The sequence below is a fragment of the Poecile atricapillus genome, chromosome 7 (genome assembly GCF_030490865.1).
Source record: "Poecile atricapillus isolate bPoeAtr1 chromosome 7, bPoeAtr1.hap1, whole genome shotgun sequence".
In the NCBI taxonomy this organism is placed as follows: Eukaryota; Metazoa; Chordata; class Aves; order Passeriformes; family Paridae; genus Poecile; species Poecile atricapillus.
In genome coordinates this window covers 6727039-6747696 of record NC_081255.1, presented here as the reverse complement: position 1 = coordinate 6747696, position 20658 = coordinate 6727039, and the positions used below count along the sequence as shown (strand labels likewise).

The 20658-nt window shown below is 50.0% G+C and overlaps 1 protein-coding gene across 1 annotated transcript in view; it reads right to left on the bottom strand.

Annotated features, from left to right (window-relative positions):
* Positions 1 to 20658, bottom strand: part of PAPPA2 (pappalysin 2) — an 87417-nt gene that overhangs the window by 61797 nt on the left and 4962 nt on the right. The window contains exon 2 of the mRNA XM_058842938.1: positions 18826 to 19888. Coding sequence (XP_058698921.1) covers positions 18826 to 19888 — 1063 coding nt within the window. The remainder of the gene's footprint in view (positions 1 to 18825; positions 19889 to 20658) is intronic.

Sequence of the window (20658 nt, the reverse complement as noted above, 5' to 3'; positions counted from 1 at the left end):
CGCCACGCTGACGCCATCCCTTCAACCCAACCAAGACGGGAGCAGGCCGGGAGGAATAGATAGTGAGAAGAATAAACAAACCTGAAGGACATACTTGTGGCATGACTCGGAAGGAATAAAAGCAAAAATTTCATAGAAATAGAGCATGAGGAGGGGGAGGGGGGAGAGAAAGTCTCCTTCACTCATCAGAGCTGCTCGGGGGACACAGACTTAAAAATAGCATCAATTCCTGACCCATGATATCTCGGAAAAATAGCCCCAAAGCCTTCCAGGCTGTCCAAATTCCAAGAGCCGACGTCAGCCCTATTCAGAGGGATATTCCTGCAGCCCCTCTTCTGGAGACATGATGTTTTTCTGGCTGTCGCCTGCCGTTCCCTTGACATTAGCAACATTTTTTGTCAAGGCTTAATTATAAATAACTGTCATTTCCTCCATTGAGAGATCTGGATGGTTCAGGGATGTGTAAGGGTTAGAGGGAGCAGTTCCAGCACTGAGAGCTGCTCACATGGGTTGGATAGGCAAGGAGAAGAAAGGACCCTAATATCACCCCCTATGGCATAGAAGGCACAAATATCCTGCTAACGTCCCAAAAATTCTAGAATGGGCAACTCTGATTCCCCTCAAACTACATTTCCTGCTGGCATCCTTAGGTTAGACAAGGAGCACCCAACTGGCATCTGAGCCTTTTTCTTCCTGCCAAGGTTAGGCTCTCCCTCTCCTTCACTGCTTCGGTGATTTTCACTGAGGCAAAGACAGAGCAGCCTTTGGTCTCCACAAACAGCCTAAATGACAGCACTCTCCTCTGCTTCCCAAATACTTTTCCAATGCCTACAAGGCTAGAGTATTCCAAACTAGATGGTATTTACAGCAGGATGGGCACTGCAACCCAACATGGAAGCACAGAAGGATACACGAAGGTACAGCTGTCAGCCAAGGAGCGAAACACAAAGCAACCCCAAAGAACAGGGTAGAAGACAGGAGAGATAGAAATTGGACATCAGGTTTGCCAGATTCAAAGTCAATGTTTCCCCAAGGGCATCCAAGAGCAGCCAGCTCTGTGGTGATACCATGTGGAGCTGGGGAGCACTTGCAGCCCTGGAAGAGTGGAGCTTTCAAGAAGAGTATGTGCAAGAGTAGAGAGAAATTAGGGATAGGAGGGCTACGGAATGACACTATTAGACATGAGCGTGGGAATGAACACCATCCAAAGCAATGGTTTTTGAAGGGATGACCCCAGAAATGATAGACTCCCTTACAACAGGAAATACTGGCTCAAAGTTCTGCTGAATGACATTGTTTGGTGATCTGACATGAAGGTACCACACTGCATCCTTTTACTTGGATGTGACATAGTAACGAGGGGCTGCCATCCTGTGGTGCTTCTTGCTGCTGAAAAATGGAAAAGAAAATGGAGTCACCACAGAACAGCAGAATCAGAGACTGCTGCAGACAGAGGAGATCTCCACAGGCCATTCTGACCCCATTGTTAAAAATCATGTCTAATTAGATCACATTGTTCAAGATCATGTCCAGCTGAGGCCTGAACAGCCACAAGGACAGAGGTTTCCTAACCTTTCTGGGCAATTTATTCTAGTGTTTAGGTATCCTCAAGTTAAAAATAATTCCTAATGTCTAATCCAAGTTTCTCACATTCCCAGTTGTGTCCACTGCTTCCTGACAATTGTCTTCTTGGAGTCCTGCTCCATCTTTCCTGTGTTATCTCATCATATCAAAGGGGAAAGTCATCAAGTGACTGTAGACTTGCATGGTAAACTCTTACTGCACTAGACCTTACCTTATTAAAGTCTAAAGAAGCAAAGCTTCCTTTCTGAGCAGTTGAAAAATCACACTGTACCCATGACCTCCCTGGAGAACTCACATTCTTTTCTTATGCTTTCCTTGGAAAGTTTTGTCCTGACCACGGGGGTGACAACACCTTCTTAACCACGGTTGTAAGTCAGGCTCTGAGCTGGCTTGGTCAAAGGAGAAGACTTGATATACCCAGGAGAGATAGAGCTGTTGCAGCTTTTCCAGCACAAATTTCTGAAAGCAACAACAGGACCATTGCTGGTGGGCAGGTGGGAGAGAGGAGAGGATCTGCTAATCCATGGGGCAGCAGAAAGCACAGTCAAGCTGTAAAACAAGCCTGACGTGGGAGAAGGGCAAGAGTGGCACCTTTTAGTGACAGGTACACCATAACTGGAAGCCTTGGGGCCACAAAGTGGCCATGACCATCAAGACACAAAAGATGGCACCTCCAAATGAAAAGCAAGGGCAGCACATCCATGTACCATAAATAAAACTGAATTTTCTGGGTACTGCAAAGGGTGCAGTGTGTAATGCCACAGGAATTCCACTGCAATTCAAAAATAGGAGTCTTTTCCCTGTAGACCTTTCAGAGGGGATGTGGGAGTGGGGTTGGGTGGAAGCTGTCCAAGTGCCCTCCATGGACAACTGGAAAATACTTGAGACCCAGCCAGCTCCAGCTAACCATACAGCCTAAAGAAGTCACAGGGGATTCCTGGCTCTGCTTTCATGTCTTTCAGCCACTGCAAGGAAATTCCTCTTCCTACTTCCTGCAAGCAGAGAGGCTCCCTTTTCCCCCAAACCTCTGCTTGACAAATGAGGAGTCCCTCAGACTTCTCAGAAATGAGCACCAGTCTGCCAATAACATTTTTAGCGTGTGGGTAACACATTTCTCCAAGGCTGCAAAGGGTTAATGACAAACACAGCAACCTTGTTTCGGGGTCACGGCTCAGTCCATGAAGACAGGTGCTGATACAAATGGCGTGAACATTTTGGGAGAGCAGAGTCTGTAAATTCATCTGTGCAGGGAGATGCTCCTCCAGATGGTGAGCCAAAGTGGGTGTCTTCCATTATGGCCCACCAAAGGACTCCTCTTCATGGCAAATCTTCATCAGGGCATCTAAATAGGTGGGCCTCCACACCTGGGCTCTCTGCTTGCATAAATGAATCTTCCTTGCTAGAATTTGGGAACCCTCATCCCTGTTCTCACCACATCTCAGCCTTGCCTCCATTCCTCCCTACCACAGGCGGACAAAGCCCATCACCAGAGCGTAAACACGGCGTCACCTTGGCACAGCAGATGAGCCCAGATGAGTTACTTGGTCTGCTTCCAGATGAGGCTGCTGGTCATTCTTGTAACTGCAGCTGCCTCACACTCCGGGTTTACCTGCCCCAAAATTTCTGGCGTTAACGCAGCTGGGGGGGATGCTGTGCTTTTAAGTCCTTCTGTACTTACTAAGACTATTTGCATCCCCATGACCACGTCTGGGAGCTCTGACTCCAGTCCAGCACTCTGCTGGTACGCCACAAACATTCTCTGCCAGCATCATGACAACTTGACAAGGCAGCAACATCCAAATGACTCTCATCTGGACAGGCTTTGGTAACACAGCCAGATACAAAACACATGCAAGATGGGAAGGGAAGGCTGAGAAAGAGCCAGACATTCCCCTGGGATCACGGGAAGCACAACACTGCTGGAATAATACCCTCTGTAGTGCTCAGGAGTCTTTCATCAACTTCCCTGGGTGCTGGACTCCAGCCAAAGAGCATTTGAGTCCACAAGGAATGAGGACATCACACAGCTCTTGGACATGCCTGGAAAAATCCACCTCTGAGGCACGGATGGCACGCGTAGAAGAGCAGCCTAGGAAGCAGCCATCACTGGCAGGACAGTTTAAGTTTTGCATGGGTGGCTGAATATCAAGAATGCCAAAGAGGGTGAGAAGGCAAAACAAGATCCTTCAGGATCAGGAGGTTCCCTTATGTGTGAGCAAATACTGCTAGATTCAGAGTTAACTCTCAATCTCCATGTGTGAGCATGGGACTGAAGCAGTAGCAGATGCTGAAGGGTCAGAGAGTTGCACTGGAACAAGCTGCAGATGGGATCAAAAAGACACTTTGTAGTTCAAGGCTGTGACCCTTTCACATAGATTAACAGGGGAAAGGGAGCTAGAAGGCTGCAGATTGGTAGCACACAGCTCTGTTACATCAGAGGGTAGCACGCAACTTCTTGAGGTCAGATTTGGGAAAGAAAGACATTAACATTAGTGTTAGACAAGAAAGCCTGCAGGGCATTTTGCCCTGAGATAGGCTGAAAAATAAGTGCTGCTAACAATGGCATGGCCCAGTTATTCCTGGAAGTGTTGGCTAAAAGTTTTATTCACTAAATCATCACTGAATCAGCCAAAGGCAATGCTATTTTAGACCTGGTTTTGCTAAGAAGCACAGAAATTATGAAAGAGCAGATGAGAGAAAGAAAACTTGGCATGAACTTGTAATGAGTTGATTCAGATCAACTTAAATGGAGGGATGAACATAGGTCTTGAATGAAGAACTGAAAATCAGGACTGACCAGCAGACCACTGCTGCATCAGAGCTGTCAGAGAAAACGGGGTGAAATGGAATTCCTTGAAATCAAGCTGACTCCAGTGAAAACAAAGAGTAAAAGATCCTTTCAGAAATAAGGGCAAAAGAAGGAAGAAGCAGATCTGCCAAGGAGCTGAAGCTCAGTGTAATTGAGATGCATCCCTGGACAAAAGTACAGTAGGGTCCCCGCCTTTATCCAAATTTAAACTCATGGTAGTGGAGCAGAGCTCAAGATAAAGACAAAAAATAGTCAGGAGTTGGATGGGGGCTGAAGTGGACTGGGGGGAAGACGGACCACTGGGGAGGCAAGTCCGACTCCAAAAGTGTGGGATGTAGGAATATAGAGCAGGGGGCAAAAAGCAAAAGGAAACAGTGTAGAAATACAAACATTCATAAGAAAATAAAACTCAGTGGATGTAACACATTTTCAGGGGAAATGCCACCTTGGCTCCAGAAGGAGTGACCACAGGACACATGCCTGGAGAAGAGTTGATATGGTACATGCAGAGATGTCTGAGAGGGCGAACAAGGATCACAATGAGACAGGCCAATTGGACTGTCCTCTCTCTAAAGACCTGTTCCCACATGGTTCTCTGACCTTTAAAGGGGATGAACTGGTTTTGTGATTCTAGGAGAGTGTTCCTGAAAACTCCCAGAACTCACTCCTTTAGCCTGCATGGAAGTGAATCCCTCCCAGCTGAGCTTTGAGCAAGCTGCAATTTACCCTTCAAATATCTAAAACCTTTGTCTTAGCACTAACCACCAGCACCACAGCAGGATCCAAAATCCATAATATTGTGATCACTGCAGGCAAGACTACCACTAGCCGAGCTATTTCAAGCCAAGTATTTTTGGATTGTGAGTAGCAAGTCCAGCAGCACCTCATTCCTGGTTGGTACATCCAACACTTGTGTGAGGAGCAGTCCTCTACACATTCCAGGAACCTTATGGATGATCTATGAGCTCCTGAACCATTCTTCCAACAAACATCTGGATAGTTGAAGTCACCCATAAGAACAAAGTTCTGATAACTCAGAGCTTAAATGACTCAAATATTGCTTTGCTGGCCTTATCATCCTGGTTCGGAGATCAATAGCAGATCTCCTACTGTAATGTGTCCCTTAGAGGCAGCCCCTCTGATCTTGACTCAGCAGCATTTGACAGGACTTCCACAATCATCACAGTCAGCTTCTACACATTCAAGGTTCTCCTCAACATAGAGCAAAGCCACAGTCAGGCATCAAGGATTGTCTTTGCCTCTGGCATCACCACAGGACACCTGACTTTAGGAAAGCTGTGTTAATTCCTCCCTATCCGCCTGCCCAGAGACTGCTTGCTTTTCTGCCACATGCTGCTTTCCTCTCTGGATCTTGTTACAGCTCTGTTGACAGCTTACATGCAGGGCAAGAGGGCAGGGACCAATTTTAAGGCTGGTTGCATGCAGTCCTCATGTTTTGGGGGTTGAACCAAGGATGGTCCCCCACATGTGAATACATGAGAATAAGCCTCAGGAGAGTTTAACCCCCAGCTGTGCTCTCACAGCCTGGTGGGCACCCTCAGGACACCAGTACCAACGGGGTGCACATGGGTATCGAAGGCTTGGACCATGGAAAAACACTGGGTTTGTGACATTTGCACCCTGAGGGCAGGGCTGGCTCACTACCTCACTCAACTGCTTGCTGCCATGCACATAATGGGCACCACAGTCTGTCCAAGGGCCTCTTGGGATGGCTGTGCTGGGAATCCCAGTACATCTCCATGTGCCTGTGTAGGCTTCCCAGATAGAGCTGAAGTACCACCAGCCCTAGCATACCTTTGGAGGAAAAAAGGGTTTTGAGAAATACTTGCTGGGAGTCAGACACCAGCATTTAGTTCAAGTTGCTTTTCAGTTTCCAAAAAAATAAAAAAGAATGCTGATGGTTGTGTCTATTTGACAGACCTGTAGTCATTCTCTCCTGAGCTCCTGGAGGAGTCAGTCCTGCACTGCAAGAAACACCAAGGCCAACAACCACAAGTGGTCAAGTGGTCCTGCTGCCTGACACAGGACCTGTTATAAGAGAAATTCCCACAACACTTGTTCTAGGGACAGTTCTCAACACTCCATCCAGGAACAGGAACACACACACTCCTTTCCACCTCAAATAGAACTCTCTTAGGGAGGAAAGAACCGATTCACTACATTGCCTCCTCCATTCCCATCACTAATACCATCCAACATCACCACATTGTTGGAGGGGAAGGGGTGTCTTTTCCATGAGTGGTCTCATGGAAGCATCTAGACATGACCCAATAGTACAGACATCATCCTCAGCAAGAGAGGTCTTGGGGACAGGAGGTCTTCTGCAGGAAGAAGAGGAGTGCTGGATCAGGCACACACAGCAGAGAAATCCAGGGCTGTGGGAGGGAGCAGAGGGCTGCACTGAAGCTGATTGAAGGAGGCATGAAGGGAGACAAACAAGGGAAGCATGGCCTCTGGCTCTGCAGGGACTACCTGACCTCTCCTCCAAGGGGCACGGCAGCTTTGGGCTGACGCCGGCAGCGAGCCTGCATCCTGAGAGCTGCTGCTGTCTGGCAGAGATGGCAAGCAGCAAAGCCCTAATCTGAAAGGACAGCTGGATCACAAAGTTCCCCGTTTCTGCACCAAGCCAAGACATAGGAGCCAGGGTTGGCACCCCTTCCTTCTGCATTGCTCTTCCCCCAGCCTCGCTGCATGTCCTGAAAACCACTGTCCATTCTCAGAGGGGACAACGGGCACATCGATGGGTCCCAGGCCTTTGGGTCACCTCCAGGCATGGGCCTGCCAGAGCTGCAACCTCCAGTGCTCAGCAGGGACACGCAGGCTTGCTCCACTCCAGGTTTAGGACAGGCACAGGTCTTGCCTCCCATGCATGGTAAGAAGAGTGGCCAGCAGGACAAGGGTGGGGATTGTTCCCCTCTACTCTGCTCTTGTGTGACCCCACCTGCAGTGGTCCAGAGCTGGGGGTATCAGAGCTGCAGCATTTTTGGCTGCCAGAATAAGGAAAATGTGAACTTCTCAAGGTTAGCCCAGAGGAGGCCATGGAGGTGATCAAAGGGCTGGAGCACCTTTGCTGTGCAGACCTAGGCAAGACAGGAAACCCTGCGCCACCAATAAAAGATCCAGAAATGAAGCATTTCTTACAGCCCTAAAGCATCATTTATTTCTGCCAAACAACCAAAGTCTACACACACTTGAAATTTAATACAAAATAAGCTAAATGTTCTCAAAAAGCTCCTGCAGGAGTCTGGCTTGGAGCTTGTGTTAGCACTAGTGATGAACCTTCCTTTTCACCCCCTCAGGGAAGACAAATCCATGCAAGTCCCATAAACTTCCTGACTTATATGACAATTCTCATGTTGCTTAGGCATAATGGGCCATCAACTTTCCCCTGGGATAAATTTGGCCTGGCAAACTGTCTTTTAGTGCTCTACATCTTGGGGGAGTTGATAGCATTTAGGGTTTATTTTAATGGGAGTCGGTAGCCATGATCAATTGTAAAAGCTCTATTTCTACGGAAATGGGGATTTAATAGATTTTTGAAAATGCTGGTTATTGACCCAATGGGCCTTAATGGCTTAAAAACCATCTGATTGTAGTGTGTATGAGTAAATGCTTATGATTTTCAAATGAATACTGGAATAGGTAGTAAAAACCCATTTAAATTGCAGGAACCTGGTCAATAGGGAGTTTCCATTTGCTTGTTCGGCTTTTCTATTTCTGAGTGAATCATGGCCGTCTCTTCCTCGGAGAGGCTCACCATTTCCTCATGGCTGAGATCATCCTAAAGCACGAGGCCCATCTGAGCCCCATGAGGGTCTAGGGATGTCTTTCATTAGACCAGGCAGTGATGCAGAGCCGGTCTCTCAGAACAGCCGGGCTCCCAGATGCTTCCACTGCGGGAGCAGAGCACGCATGGACCATCCCTCATGGATGATGCACCCATTGCTCACAGGACAACTCCTTAGGAGCTGAAAAGACATGTGTGCCTCAGCCTCTTGGGTTTAAATTCAACCTACAGGCTCCCAGATGACAATCCTTCAGGGAAATTCCCAGGCAGAAATCTTGGTTTGTCTGGGGTTGACACATATCAAAGACATCAATAGGAACAAACTCCTAAGGAATGCGCTAATTGCTAAGAAGTAATCTTGGAAGCAATGGATGGCCTAAACTCTGATATTTATTTCACACAGTCTGTGAGCACTGAGTGAAGCCCCCCTGCTCCAACTAAGGCATGTGTTTAGGGTTATCACCCCCAAAAGCCCTCCAAGGTCTACCAAGGCTCAGCACAAGGCTGCAGTTATTCCCCATTTTTCCCATCACTGGAGCAGCTCCTTTCTAGCTGCCTTTTTTGTGAGGCTGCAGGGACACAGAGGCCCAAGATTTTACCTGTTTGAAATCAAACTGTGGGTTCAGTCACTACAAAGAGGAGATCAAAGGATATGTGTACAGTACAGCAGGGCTGGGTGAGGGTAACAGCAAAATCCCTTAGAATAAAGCAGAAAAAAACCCCAAGGACCTAAAAATCCCCAGATTTCAAAGGGACATTTATTGTCCTGATCCCTCTAACCTACCCCTTCAAATACCCAGTGAAGCAGCAATTAGAGAGTTCAGAGCCACAGACTGTTGCCTCTTGTCCTCATCAGTGGAATAAGCAAAGGAGACAAACACTGCAGCTCCCCACCTGCTTCCACCCCAGTAATGCATCTCCCACTTCCATGTTCAAGTATTCAAGGTTTAGGTTGGAAATGACCTGAAAGACCATCTCATTCCATCCCTCTGCCACTGGCAGGGACACATTCCACTAGACCAGGTTGCTCCAAGCCCTGCCCAACCAGGCCTTTAACACTTCCAGGAGTGGGTCAGCCACAGCTTCTCTGAGACATCATCCTTGAAAACATAGAAAGAGCTATAGCTGCACAGAGTTAGCAAAAAATAATTCAAGAGAAAGAGTTAAAGATCAAGTTATTATCATTGAGGGGAAGGAAAAAAAGCTCTGCCTGGGAGAAAGGCAGCGAAGCAGCAGCTCAGGGAAGGAGGGGAGTCCAGCCTTGCCCTCCAAAGCCCAGCATAGGCACCATCCCAGCTCCAAGACCCACCAACAACTTGGGAGAGACTTGCTATCCATGGCACAGGGTAAGCACTCACCTTCTTTTGGCGGTGCCTGTGCTGGCTGCAGTTACACGGCGTGTGGGAGAGAGGACAAGCAAGAAGCAGCAGGGGAAATGGAGAAATATATTCACAGCCCTGTGCGGTTTTGAGAGGCAGAACTCAACGGTGGCAAATTATTCTAGAGCCGGTTCCAAGCTAAACAAAGTCAGGGATGGTTCCCTTTCTGTCTGGATTGTTTGTTTCAAAGCAAAATAAGAAAAAACATCCCAGGTCAGGACAAAGTTTTACAGGTCTTTTTTTGCCTAATGTTGCACAGATCAGCCTTGTCCCACCTAAGCTACAAGAACAGACCTGTAAATCAGTTATCTTACTTTTTGGCTAAAACAAAACCATAAAGCAATGTTGCAGGCTTAGGAAGGCTGTAGAGTTTTTGTACACAGCTCAGGGTCACCAGGAACTCAAATTTCACTCCCAATTTTCATAGTGCAATTCAGAATCTGTCAAGGTAAGGGAGAGGGGTTAACACCTGTGGGTGCAGTTCTCCTGGCCTGCCTCAGCACTGCATGGGCTTCACATGGCTGAGCAGTGTCTCAGTGACAGGAGGCTCATTAAAACCCTCAGACAGAGGGGAACTGTGCAACTTTTTTCCTTGCATTTAGCCAGGACAGAGCAGCTTCATCTCCTTTCATTCAATGCTTCTCTTCCCTGCTCAGGAACTGGGAGACAGAAGGGCCAGCTGCCAGCATTAACAGCAGCACTTTGTTGCTGCATGACCAGAGGGAAGATGTCCAAGACTTCTATACCTCGGTTACCCTGGCTGGTGGGGAATGGGATTTACCCAGAGTACAGGCAGGTGTTTGCAAGCATCTTGAAAGATGTGACCTCTGCTGTGCAGGGTTTTCACGGGAGCTCACAGAAGTGAGGCACCCACATCTCACTGCTCTTCAAGGGAAAGCAAGTGTCCAGCTCTTCCCAAGTGTCTCCTCACCTTTCCCAGCACTCTTCTCCACAGGACAGACCTCAGCCACTGGGAAAGAGGGAGAGCAGTAGACTGGGTGAGATGGTGAAGGTGACCCTACAGCAGATGTGGCACTGAGGATCTGCCATACACTGCCTAAGCCAAAGAGCTGGGACTGGTGCACACCACCTGCAGCAGAGGGAGTGTGTGGAGATCTGTGCTAGAACCAGCCCAGGCTGGAGAGAAACTTGGCTGATGTGTATCAGGAGACAGCTTGGTCACCTCCTGACAGAAGGCCGGGCTGGCAAAGAGGGGCCAGACCACAAACTGGTTTCTGCATAGATGCAAAAGGCAAAACCCCAAAACTGAGACAATCTCCAAAAACAGCCAAAGTGACATAAAAAAATAAAAATAAAAATCAGTCTCTTCTTCATCCAGTCTCCCTGACAAACAGGGCAGCAGAAAAGGCACCACAAGGCTAGGAAAGGATTTCTGCTGGTGCCTCACAAGCCTGCAGCCAGCTGCAGCAGCCATCCCCAGGGCAGCATAGGCAATAAAAGGGTGGCAGAAGACCAGGGTGCCACCCTTCCCATCCCTGGCCTGCCACTTCAGCTCAGATTCCTGGGCACTGGCAGGATGCTTTAACAGGCCTGACAGCAGCGAATCAATTGCTGAGCAAGGATGATGCTCCCAGGGCATTAAGCTAACTGCTCAAGAGGAACCACACAGCCCTGTGGTCAATAAGCCCCTCCTTGTGCACTCTTCACCATGATGGCAAAGTCTAGCCTTCCCATAAGACCCAAAATTTTGCTATATTCACCCTAAATGTCTCACTGAAGGGCAAAAACTTGCAACTGTGGTATTGGTCAGGAAAAGGATTGAGAGAGAGGAAAAGAAAAGAACTCTGTTCAAGCCAAACATCTCCAACTCGCTTTTTATATGCATATATTTTTATTTTTTTTTTAGGGCAAAACCAAGTCCCAAGCCTCCAACTTATTTTTAGATCCAGGCAACTGGGTGTCCTAGCCAGAGCACAAAGTACAAAAGCCAGTATTCTAAAAATGCCTTCCTCACAGATATTAAAAGGACATGAGATAATTTATTAGGGAAATTCTGTAGTGTAACAATCATACATTAACAGGAAAAAAAAATAATAAAACCAAGGTTTCCTCACATCCCCAGCACAGCCCTTGTGAAGCAACAGTCACAAACATTCAGCATCCTCATCCTTCTTAAAGCCTCCAAAGCAAGTCCTCTGCTTCACACCATCTCAGTGGGTTTGGGTGATGCTGGACTCGTTCCCTCTCACCCCACTGCCCTCTGGAAAGGGGCAATTTGATTTCCTAAATAACAGTGGTGGCTGGGCCAAGGAAAACTCAAAGCAGTATGTTCACTTAAGGACTCCCCTGGCTGTAGCTCAGGCTGCCAACTCAACACAGATTAAATCATCCCAGAGACCCCGTCAGCGCCAGCCAACAGGGTGTCCCTCCAGATGGCTGCCAAGCTCCTGCCACCTCGGTTCCTGGGGTCTCACAGGCCTGGCCAGGGCCTCGGCTGGTGTCCTCCACCCACAGACAAGGGTACAGCAGAATGAGGAGGAGCCCTGGGGAGACCTAACAAAGAGTGACCCCTCCCAGCCATCGGACACACGCTGTTCCTTCACAATTGCCATCCCAACACAATCGGCCCCCCTCAAGTGAGCCCCTGAGTCGGTGGTGTTTTCAAGAACAATAGCTCACATCTGGGACAGCTGTTTTCCCCAAAAGCACCCGGGCTGCCTACAGCCCCTGGGCAGGGGTCCTGTGCCCTCGCTCACACGCAGATCATGTTCTCCCTCTCCCACAGAGATGTGGTCACCCCTGAGGGAAACCGAGCAGGTTCCTCCAGGAACTCGCTGCCTGGCAGCTCCATGCCCACAGGAAGGCTGAGGGATGAGTGAGACTCATCCTCCCGCAGAGGCTTGTTGGAAATTAACCCCTGAGCTTTCTACCTTGGCAAGAAAAGAAGTGCATTACTGTGATTTTATTTCCTAATTTAGCACCTGAAAAAAAAGCAGGGAAGATTTGTGCACATCAACAAGATGGGACTGGGAACCACCCCTTGGAGCTCCTCTGTGCTCTCGTGCTCTTCCAGCCCCACAGGGTAACTCAACAGAGCTCTGGCCTCACCAGGAGGCATCACATGGAGCCCTCTGCCTTTGGAAGGTGCTCCCTAGAGCCTGCACAGGCCCTTGGACAGCAGCACCTCCATGTTTAGTTATTTCCCTCTGGAGAGAAGTAATTTCTGCAGTCCCACTGCCCTCCAGCTGTTGGATTATAGTCAGGTGGGTGGTGTTGGGATGCCGAGGCTCTGCACCTCTCCTAGCTGCTATTGGGATTTCTTCTCTAGTCTTTAGCAAGGCTGTTGTGAGTGAAAATCAGTTCGTCAGAGCAATGCAGGAGTAAGAGAGAGGAAACTTCATATCTGATCTCTTTGGAGGCTTTTAATTCAGCTCTCTGCCCCAAGAAATCTCTGCACAAACGCTGCTAGGTTTACAGAGAACTAACCTTTTATCCCCTGCAGGTCAGGGTGTGTTAAAGGGAACAACCAATAAGAAACACAGAATTACCATGAATGGAAAAGGATGCTGGACAGGTGGCTTTTTGCCTCACCACACCTAGAGGATGGCCAGCTAAGGTTTCTCCCCTAAGGAGAGTAGCAAATTGTATCCCAAATAGTCTCTTCTCTCCAGGGAAGGATGGGTGTGTTGTTGGCTGGCTCACTGTCCCCCACACTGGATGGGCTGAGTCAGACCCTGGTGTGCCACATGTGCCTTAGAGGGACGCTCCACGCTGGAGCCCCCAGCACCACCTCCTCTGCCACAGCCGTGCAGGCTCTCACCATCCCACATCCTCCCTCTTGGGAGAGAAATCCCACTGCTGGGCTTCTGTAAATAAGCAGTGGTAACATGCCAAATACTCTCCAATCAGAGAATGTCTATCCCCATACTATCCAGCACTTTGAGAAGGTCAAAAGCAAATCTGGAGTCTTCATCCCCAAGCTAGGGCGGTGGGTGGGTTGGGGCACCTTCACATGGGTGGAAGCCTCCAAATCCCATCACAAGCAAGCAACTTAGGAGACACCCTGCCCACCTGATATAATGGGCTCTACTAAAAACATTCCCTCCTATTTTTGCTCTGAGGGAAGGGATTTTCCTATAAGGAAAGGAGAAGATTTCCAATGATCTCAAATCCAAGCACTCACGAAACTTTAAAGCCACCAAGCTTTATCCACCAAGAAACCATCAGGCTCCAGCAAAAGGTCCTGTTTACTACTGCACCCCCACAGTCCCTGTAGGTGTGCCAGAGACTAGAAGCAGCCAGCTCAGAAGCCAGTGAACCAATCACTGTCACTTTTAGTGTCTCCAAAGCACACCCCTCCTCACCACTTTAAAGCCTCAAGCCCAGTGCTTGAGGCTCTTTGGATACACCAGGACAATCTTTGGGCACGTGCCAGTAGGACTCCAAGAGGTGCCAGAGGGAGCTCAAAAGAAGCCAGAGCTCAGGTTTTGAGCAGAGAACCTGTTAGCCATGCATTCCTTATGGGACCAACATAGTCTCTGCCACTACACAGGCAGTGAAAATCACTGAAAACACCTTCTCCCATCCACCCTTCAAGCAACCAGCCACCACAAGCAGCAGACACCTATCATCTCCAGTTGAATCTATTCTCTGCAACAGCACCTGTGGCCTGAGGTTGTACACAAGGCTTTTACTTTTGCAATAACTTTGCACATACCTGCCCTCTTTCACAGTGACAAAGACCTACTAACGTTTCCTGTAGCAAGGGGAGAAGGAGAAGGGAGCAGCTAATTTGAATGCTGTTTTACCATCTGGTTGGGATTAAGGCCTAGGCAGGTCAGCTCTGGCCCCAAGATACCTCATTTCCTCACCTGCTCTCCATTTGACACCCTTTATGCTCTCAGGTCCAACCACATTCAGCTGAACATCTCCTGACAAGGGGCTGCTCAGGTGCCTGAGGATAGCTCAGAGTGGTTCCTTCTTCCTCGTGGTTGTCCACCAGAGACTTTTAGTGAGGTTAATCTGGACCAGCTTTTGAAGACAAGGCTTAAACTGCAGGAGGCTCCCAAGCAGCCTTAACCCAATTAAGCATCAGTCCCTTAGGAGGGAGGCCAGTTAAGCTCGCGTTAAAGCCCATCAAGTGTCCAGTTAATCAGGTGCATTTTAACATCACAACTTTGGTCATCCCAGCGGAGGCCACCTAGCCTGGAGACACCTCATCATTTTTCACTTCCTTTTGTCACTTTGGTTATTTCTGCCATTACTTTGGGCAGCAAGATGAAAGGCCCAGCAGCTCTGCCCTTACCCACTTTGCTCTCCAGACTCCCCTCCGGTTTTTCTTTTCACATTAACTGTGTCACACACCAGATTCTCGTTGACTAAGTGCCCGAGGGGGACCCTCGCTGAGTGTTAATTGCTGCTAATGAGCTGTTGCTGCTTTCCTTCCAAGAGCACCAATTACAGCAGCACTCAAGCTCTGCAAGAAGATGGGAGCCTTCGGAAAATTAAGGCAAATTTTACTCCAGACCCCAACATTGGACTGCCAGAAACTCCTGGAAAATGCTTGCAGTCAGGATAAAACTGGGTGAAGGATGATAGTCAGTAACTCTCCTGTTGTTGCCTGTCCCCTTGTTCCACATAAGGTGGACCAAGAGTGAATGAGAAGTCTGTGACTTGCTTCCCATATCTCCTGTTGGGGTGCCTTGCAGGGATGTCTACACACAACTCTCCACATGAGTTCTTGCTCAAGTCTCCCTCCAGCCACAAATGCACAGTCCCACTGGTGGGTTTCATAGAATCATGGAATGGTTTGTGTTGGCAGGGACCATCCAGTGCCACCCCTGCCAACCTTCCAACTATCCCAGGTTGCTCTAAGCCCTGTCCAACCTGGCCTTGGACACTTCCAGGGGCAGCCACAGCTTCTCTGGGCAACTTGTGCCAGAGCCTCCTCAGCCTCACAGGGAAGAATTTCCTCCTAATATCAAATCTAAACCCGACCTCCTTCAGCTTGAACCCATTCCCCCTTGTCCTGTCACTACACACCCTTGTAAAAAAAAATATTTAATAATCCTTCTTTTGAAATCTCATTTCCCTCCTCTGGATGAGGCTATAAGCTGGCACCAGCTGTAGCCCTGGAAGTAAAATGAGATGTTCACCAGCTAAGAAGCACTGAAGCCACCACTGCTCCTCAGCTCTTTCCTCTAATTTACCTCTCTCTAAGCTGCGGCCCAAGAGGGAATTTTAAATCAGGAATGTGTTAAGATGGAAAAAGCTTGAGTGCTTACAGTTGTGAAGGATGAGACACGGTGTTGAGACCCTTCACCAAAATATATTGAATCTGTCTACAATGCTGCTAAGAAATTGCCCAGCATCTCGCCCTTTTCTCAATTCAATTATATTTGGCCGTAGTAAGAAAGGTTTACATCCAAACCACTCTTGGTGAAAGCCTTGAAATGGAGATGATTTAATCCATGAAAAAAGATCCTAAGATTTTTGGTCTTGCCATATTGACCTGAAAGCAGATGCAGAGATCACCTGCAGTGGGGGTTCCCTCTCTCCTGATTGTCCCGAAGCCACAGCTCCCTCCTGGGCTTTGGCACAGGTATGAGGAAGCAGAGAAGTCGGGGTGAGCAGCAGCCAGCTTGCTTCCCTTCAGTTACAGACCCGGAGCTGTTGTTCACACCAGAGCACCTGGCTCCTATTGTGCCACCTTTCTGCAGTTTGTTAAATTTTATTTCATGTTATTTCTCCCGTTTTGGCTACCACCCCAAAAATCCTTCTGTAAGTTTGCCAGGTGCCCTGCTCATTTTTATAATACCTTGCAGCAAATGCAGCAGCACTCAGCAGGAGCTCTGCCTGAACAAAACCCCTCAGGCTGAGGTCCCCTGCTTCTGTGTCTTGGGGTTCACCCACCAATTTTGGGGGAACACCACAAACCTGGCCATGCTCTTCAGCAAGCACAAGTTCACCTCTGTTTTTCTCAAACACACACTACTAGTTTCCCAGCAGTTTTCCCACAAACATATATATTCTTCCCCAGAAACCATACTCAGAAGGGATGAGCACAGGGAGGGTGGATGTCCACCAGCATCACCTGACTGGATGGGGTTTTGAGCAATCTGGTCCAGTGAAGGTGTCTCTGCCCATGGCAGGAGGGGTGGATGCACTTAAAGGTTCTTCCCACCCAAACCATTCAATGACTCCTTTTTTCTGTGATCTCTGAAGAAGACAGCCAAAAGCAGCTCAGAAGACCTCAGTGGCAGCAGGATTCAACCCATGCCCCCTCATTTCCCAAATGCCAGGCACACTGGATTTCATTTTTCTGAGTATAGCCTAAAATCAATCATTCTTGTCGTCTGCGCAGACCAATGAGGTCTGCGGAAAGAAAATTGCAAAAGATTTGTTATTTCCCTAGTGTTCCCATTTTCCCATTCCTTTCCCACAGAAGCAAGGGGTGTTTTTTTGTTTTGTTTTGTTTTGTTTCCCAACTTTCAGGGGAAAATCCTGACAAATGGAAGCCCTGATTCATACCAGCAAAAATTTGGCCTTTTTCAATTTAAGGTGGAGCCCTTCTCGTCTCAGGATGAAAACATTTCTCTAACTGCATACAGAGGCAAGGACAGAGCCTTTGCCCTGCCAAAGCCAAGGCCAAGTGGTGTTGGGTGCTGGTGGCCACCACAAGTGGAGAGTTGTTGTGCAGGCTTTTCATCTGCTCCATGATCATCAGAAAGCACTGCCATGCTGGCTCACAGCATGGGAAACAAGGGGACAGGTGGCCACAGGGTGGCAATGGTGGCTGTCACCAAAGACACTTCCAGAGGTGGGAAAACATCTGGGGAGGGTTGCTTGGGCAGGGACATGGTGTGATGCCTCTCTGTATTGCTGGGATGCATTGGAAGAAAGGTGCCTCATCCTCCCCCTGTGTTTTCTCAGGCAACTTAAGGACAGATGAGAAAGAGGAAGGAAAGAAAATAGTGCTGCTCCTCTCTATCAGCACTGCCCAAACAGAGACGCCTGCTTCCCTCCTCCCTCCATGTCCTGCCTGGGAAGGAGCAGAGAAAAGAGGCAGACCTGGGAAAAAGGGATTTATGTCTACAGCCTATCTGCTCCCACAGCCCAGGGAAAGAAAAGTGAATGAGAAAGAAGATCACAGGAGAGATGTGTCCCTAAAACCCTCCCTTGCAACTTTTCTCAGCAGATGCTGCCATCTGTGCTGCACTGCTCATGCTCCAGTGGACACCTCTGCCTGTCAACAGGAGCCAACAGCAGGAATGAGCTTTCTCTGACACTGAGACAAAAATGGCTTTAAATAAAACAAAAAAAGGAAAAAACATTTTTTTTTTTCCCTTTTCCCATCTTCATCCAGAAAGTATATTTAGCAGAGCCCTGAGTGCTGGAAGCCATCAACAGGGCTGTCGGCACTTCAGAGGCTCCGGCAAGGAGGGCAGGTGGGTGCAAGCCACCGACTGCACCACGGACACTGTTCCAAACAACCCGGGGTCCCCCATCATGTGAATGGGTCATCCTCCCCAGCTCCCCCCTTGCTACTGACTCCAAAGACCCCTGGGGAGAGCAAGGGTCCCCTATCATAGCATTTTGATGCTCCATGGGTTTTAGTCCATGTGGATTTTCACCTGCAGTACACAGTAAAGGCACACCTCCTCCTCCAATCAAGGGAATCTCCTTGTGGCCATCACTCCCTGGGACAAGATTCAGGAAGGCTTATGCACACCCACCCACACCTTTCCAAATCCTGCACCTCACATCTACTTCTACATCTACATCACACAGCACTTCTGGGTTGCCTTCTTCTCCCCACTTTAGCACTCAAGAAAAGGCATTTTGAACACAAATTAAGAAACCAGACTTTAGGCACATCCAGGGAAGGTGGGAAAGGGCAGCAATTCCCCAAATACATGCCATGGGTGGGGGGATCAGGGTAAGCAATATCCTGTGCACAGGCTGCTCTGCCCACCCCAGGGATGCCCACATTCCCACTGACATGTAACCAGAGGCTGTCAGCTCTGCACTGGGAATCCCACTGGGAGGAGTGTCCCTGGGGAGAGAAAAACACTCGCTGGCAGGGCATCACAGAGGGGTGCCGTGTCACACCGTAGGATTTACTTCTTTTGATGGCAAACACACTCATCGCATGGGAAAATGCCCCTCTGTCTTCCCACACTGGAAAGCCAGCGGTCAGAAGCAATGCCCAGGCGCAGAGCAGGTGCTGGGGAGAGGGTGCATCCCATCCCTTCACATACCACCCCCACATGCCCCACACCTACCGCTGGGGCGAGTCGGGGTTGAAGCAGGTCCTGGCCACATCGGTGGCCCGAGGGTCGCAGCAGTCGCCGTCATCGAAGTCATCCAGCATGTTGTTGCACTCCATGTGACAGACGCCGTCGCGGCGCTTCCAGGAGAAGCAGCGGCCGGGCCTCCGGCAGTCCCCGCCATCGTAGCCGGTCAGGGGATGCTCGCACTCGGGGTCACAGCGCTCGTTGCCCACCTTGCTGGGCTCGCAGCCCAGGAGCACGGCGCGCCGGCGGAGAGAGGAGTTGCGTACCTCCAGCAAGCTCAGCTGCCAGGAGATGTTGTAGGGCCGGAAAGCTTCGCTCAGAGCCCGGTGTTGCCGCCAAATCTGCTCCCAGCTGACCGTGGGCCGCCCGCCGTCATCCTCCGCCAGGTTGACCACGCGGTAGCGCACCACCTTCCAGCTCCGCAGCGGCCAGTGCTGGTTGTAGTGGGAGACCAGCTCCACGTTATCGCAGGCAGTCTGCCCACACGCAGGGGGGCCCAGCGGCCGCAGGATGGGCGACGGCGGCGACAGCAGCACCCACTGCTGGGGGAAGGCACCCTCCCGAAAAGGCGTCCAGCATTCCTCCGGGGTGGCAAAGCCAGCGGCCAGAGCCAGCCCTGCCCTCTCCTCAGCCACCTCCTCTAGAAAGGAACGCTGGAGGTGGGACTGGGACAGGGCACCCCGCCACAGGGCCAGCCCAGCCAGGTGTCCCCGGAAAGTGTGGGTGGTCCCCCAGGCGTCCCCCCCCAGCAGCAGCGTGCGGCAGGAGGACATGAAGGCGCTGTGCAGGGGTCCCTCCTGCCCGCCGGAGCGGCCGACCCGCACCCCATCGACGTAGAGGGACATCCACCGCCCATCGTAGCTGGCGGCCAGGTGTGTCCATGCCTCAGGGCGGTAGCGGTGGTGGGAGGTCACCTCGGTGGCAGTGGCTGCCCGGTCCGTGCGGAGGGAGAAGAAGAAGCGGGCGTCCTTCTTGCCTCTGAGCTGCAGGGCGCGGATACCCAGAGCCCAGCCCTTGTCGCTGGCCGAGTGCGAGCAGTTGTTGAAGACGCCTGCAGCAGGTCGGGGACAGGGATGGAAAGAGATAGGAGAGCCGGTAAGGACCAGAGAGCATCACCACTCCTCCCTGGAGCCCAGGCTGGGTCCTTGGTAGCAGGTAAATTAAGGTGGTCAGAGGCTGGGCAGTGGGTGCTCCACCAGGGGAGACACCCCAGCCCCCATTCAAAATAATTTGGATGAGTGGGTGGAGTAGCCAGGAAGAATGGCAGAGCCAGAGAGGCAGGATGGAGAGGGGAGGAAGAGCGTGGATGGGAGGAGAGGCTGAAGAGTGAGGTGTTTCTGAGTTGCTCTCTGTAGGAGTGCTCTGGCGGGATGGGATTAGAGGCTAAGCTTTTTATCTGTGAGCCAAAGCTTTTAAGAATTAGAGCACAGCAACCCAAAGCAATACAGGCTCCTCCAGGGACTGCTTCCCCAACAGCTTCCAGGCAGATTTACAGCTCTCGTTTATGCTCCAGTTTCCCTCCCAGTCATGCATCCAGTGCTGGCGGGAGAGGGCTGGGGAAGGCTGTGCTGCCTCCAGCCTGCCGAGTGCACTCCTCATCCCCTAAGGTCACCTGAACATGAATCCATTCCCAGGAATAGCCTCTCCCTCTGCCCCCAAGCATGTTGCACACCTGTTTTAGGCTGGGCAAGACCTGGAGCTGTGCTGACTTCCCCCCAGACTGCTGAGTGCCCACGGCAAAGAACCAGAGGCTTGCAGGCATGGAATGCCCTTGGGAATCAATGGCCATAAGGCACTTAAACGCTGGCAAGGATAAAGGGA